The sequence below is a fragment of the Physella acuta genome, unplaced genomic scaffold, assembly GCF_028476545.2.
Source record: "Physella acuta isolate Inbredline_101_S28 unplaced genomic scaffold, ASM2847654v3 ptg001372l, whole genome shotgun sequence".
NCBI classification, from domain to species: domain Eukaryota; kingdom Metazoa; phylum Mollusca; class Gastropoda; family Physidae; genus Physella; species Physella acuta.
This window is the reverse complement of record NW_026732887.1, coordinates 285,001-288,817: the sequence shown is the minus strand read 5'-3', so window position 1 is coordinate 288,817 and position 3,817 is coordinate 285,001. Positions and strand designations below refer to the sequence as shown.

At 32.6% G+C, this 3,817-nt stretch overlaps 1 protein-coding gene across 1 annotated transcript in view; it reads right to left on the bottom strand.

Annotated features, from left to right (window-relative positions):
• Positions 1-1,503: 1,503 nt before the first annotated feature.
• The window catches only part of LOC131927098 (protocadherin Fat 4), a 54,111-nt gene continuing 51,797 nt past the window's right edge, over positions 1,504-3,817 (bottom strand). Inside the window, exons 39-42 of the mRNA XM_059282757.1 lie at positions 3,228-3,250; positions 2,835-2,882; positions 2,141-2,287; positions 1,504-1,739 (exon numbers count right to left, since the gene is read on the bottom strand). Coding sequence (XP_059138740.1) covers positions 1,504-1,739; positions 2,141-2,287; positions 2,835-2,882; positions 3,228-3,250 — 454 coding nt within the window. The remainder of the gene's footprint in view (positions 1,740-2,140; positions 2,288-2,834; positions 2,883-3,227; positions 3,251-3,817) is intronic.

Genomic DNA, 3,817 nt, shown 5'->3' with positions numbered 1-3,817 from the left:
AACTATATTATTTAAGATCTTTCAATGTAAGCGCTTAAAAAAACAACTTTGATATTCGTTTACAGGGAGAAAACACAACCAATGATATGACTGAAAATGTCCCAAGGATTACTCTCCCTTTATATTTTGATTTTAAAGCGCTATTCCAACACAGAAAACTAACTTCATCCGAATTAAGCTTTGTTACTTCAACAAATCATATTTAATTTTATATTTTCAAGTGAGAAACTACTATACCAAATGTACATAAGTAAAATATAAATTTAAAAATAAGTAGTTTATTATTTTATTGTTTCCAATTAATCAATAAACAATAATGTTGAAGAGTTACATAATTTTAATTGGAGCTTGGGCTTATAGTAAATTTAGATACATTAGCAAACTGGAACAAGCTAAAAGAAATTAACAGAAAGTTATGCATACAGAATCGTGGAGACAATCTTTTTTTTTTAATTAATCACTAAGGTAATAACGTTTTTCAACCTTATTGTAAACCAGGGGTCTCCAAACTACGGCCCGCGTTTGTTGGAGAAGGCTGAGGAACTTTGCCCAAAAAATTCAAAACAATTTGAAAATGTAGCTTTTCTGACTTAAATTCAAAGGTAGAAGAAATAAAACTGCTTCAAAACGCATTTGAAATAAATGTGTAAGTTGCCCAGATAAACTGCAGCTAGAGGTCATTGAATTGCATGCAAATAAACCTTCTTAGAGACAAGTTCAAAGAAGGGCGGAATTTAAAAAGAGTTTGCCCATGGAAGACTTTCCTAATATTAAAACATATGCACCGAAGTACCTTTCAAATTTTTGAACAAAATACCAGTGTGAACATTTTCAAGAATGAAATACGTGAAGAATAATTTGAGAGCAAATTTGGAGTATGTTGTCGGCCCCCGACGATGTTTCTTTCAGAATTTTTTCTCCGGTCCGGGGGGGGGGGGGTACTTGAAATCTGTATATATTTCTGTATAAATTATATTACTTTGGGGGGGGGGGGGAGGGGACGTTCTTCGGGGGGGGGGGGGGGGAAGAGATGCCTGGAAGAAACTGGCCCCCGAACTGATATTTGATAGTTAATGCGGCCCTCGGGCTCAAAAATTTGGAGACCCCTGTTTTAAACTAATTAAAAAGTCATTGTTTCTATCGAACGTTATTCTCTATGGGGGAGAGAGACTTAAAAGTCACCCCCCCCCCCTTCTCCACACCTGAAGATATACTTGAAAGAAAATGTGCTTAAAGTATATTACTATTTTAGATTCAATACAAGAAAGTTTGATTCAAAACTGAGAAAACTTAAAAAAGTACACGGTCAAAACATTGTATTCAAATCCTAGTTGTTGTTGTTTTTTTAAATCATCGATCAATTTAAATGTAACTTGTATATAAATCATAACTGTGTTCCAATAATAGCCAAATTTTCAGTCATTCATGCAATTTGGTTATTGGTAATTGGTTATTTGGCATTTCTATCCTTGTACTGAAGTTTTTTTTTTTACTTGTTTTACACTAAACTTGACTGACCATCTCTAAATCGCCATCTTTAATTTCGGAATATTCCTCAACTTTTAAAACGATGTCCACTTTACTGGAATTCTCCTTGTCTTTACTCTCAGTTAACTCTTTAGGCTCCAGGTGTAAGATGGGGATTAGAGTGGATGAGATGTAGGTCGCTGTCTTCATTGGCGTGGGGGCTCCGTCTTGATCAGGGTCAGCCTCATGACGCTTCTCTATCGTTTCGTAATCTGATCGGAACAAAAAATCGATATAAATATATATATATATATATATATATATATATATATATATATATATATGTATATGTATATATATATATATATATATATATATATGTGTGTGTGTGTGTGTGTGTGTGTGTATGTATCTATGTATATATATATATATATATATATATATATATATATATATATATATATATATATATATATATATATACATACATATAAAATTCTAATAGTTTTATCAAAGTGCAAGATATATATAGATTTCATCAGATTGAAGAAGCTGAGAAGAATATGAAGTGTATCCCACAAAGCTACTATACCAGGCACTCTAGTCTACTGTAATCACACTAAATTCACCCCACTTATCTACAACACAATGCACGTTGGCCGCAAGGACTCACTGTGGTAGTTGCTGTAGTGGCTCTCAGCGTTGGGTCTGTCGTTACCCTCAGATGGCGTGGAGTAGGTTGTCGACGTCACTGCCGTGGTGACTGTCACTTTCTTCTCCTCCTTTTTGTGTTTTGGTTTAGTCGTGGCTAGTGGTGGAGCTGACCCATTGACAAATGTATAAATGTATATGATTATGGTTACGGAGAGTATGCATAATAATTAAAATAATAGTGCGTTAGATAATCACTTAGGTGGCATGAGTTCGGAAACTTAGAAGTCATTGTTAATTCTTTTGTTTTTAATGTTCCCAACAAGCAAGTGGATAGATTGAAATATGAAAGCACACAAATGACTAAATTATTGCTATTTTACTTTTTAACGTTTGATTTAATAATTTGTTTTTTATTATTTATATGAGGGTCTAGCTAGAAAGAAACCGCCTAACTAATTAGTATGCCTCTGATTCAGATTAAGTGAATCACGGGTTATGTATTGAAAATATGTTTCCCAATGAAATAAAATACCAATGGGCTGTGCTGACGCATACACAAGGGATGTGCTACCGCCACCCTTACTTAGCGCAGCGCGTGTGCTCTCCTTGTATATATATATAAATGTATATATATATATATATATATATATATATATATATATATATATATATATATATATATATAACCGTTTCATTTCAACAATTTATCTTACCTGCAGAGAAATACTTTGGAGTCTTTCTTTCCTTTTTCTTCTTCTTGACTAAGAAAGCATAGTGACGTAACATAATTAGTACATATAATTATATATATATTATATATATATATATATATATATATATATATATATATATATATATATATATATATATACGTATTCGAACGTTTCTAGCCACGGAAAAAATTATACTACGGTGTAAATTTATATTTTAGTAGTAGGGATACCCTCATAAAAAACTGATTTGTCAGTACCCTCATCTCTACGTATTATTATGGTTTTAATTGTTTTGAGAGTGTCTCATTTTTCGTCTACGGTTCCCTTATAACTGATATTTATTGTAACTTGAACTTACTCAGATAATTGATATTTAGTGTAACTTGAACTTACCCAGGGTTTTTGAGTCTTGGTTCCTGCAACACAAAATAGGCCAATAAATGTAACAAACAGGTAACTACAGAGAAAAACTCTACCTTGAAGATAGATTACATCACGTTACTTTTCACACTCGTTCTGTTATAAGTATTGTCGGGAGAGAGTCTGTTTATGTTTTCGTAGGTTATACATGGTTATTTAGAATGTTTTTTCTTAAATAAAAGACTAGTGAAGTTAGTTCGTTAAGTTGTTTACTATTTCATAAATACTTGGTGTTAATAAGTGTTGATCTTTCAAAATTATAATTTTTATTTGTAGTTTAATAGTGATGTGGTGGCGGGTGAGGGTGGGGATGATGTTGGGGGTGGGGATGCGACTTTGCCTACACAACTGCAGTTGAAAGTGTTTCATATTCTTCCTTAACTTTAAATTGTAATTCTCATGCAATCAACTACATAAAAACCAATTTAAAAATTGCTCAGTAAGCACTACATTCGGAATGTTATTAGTATGACGTTTTGTAAGCAAAAAAAAAAAAAAGAAGCCACAACTATCTCCAAAACCACAGGTCACCACCTTTCACCTCTGACCTTTCATACCACTTA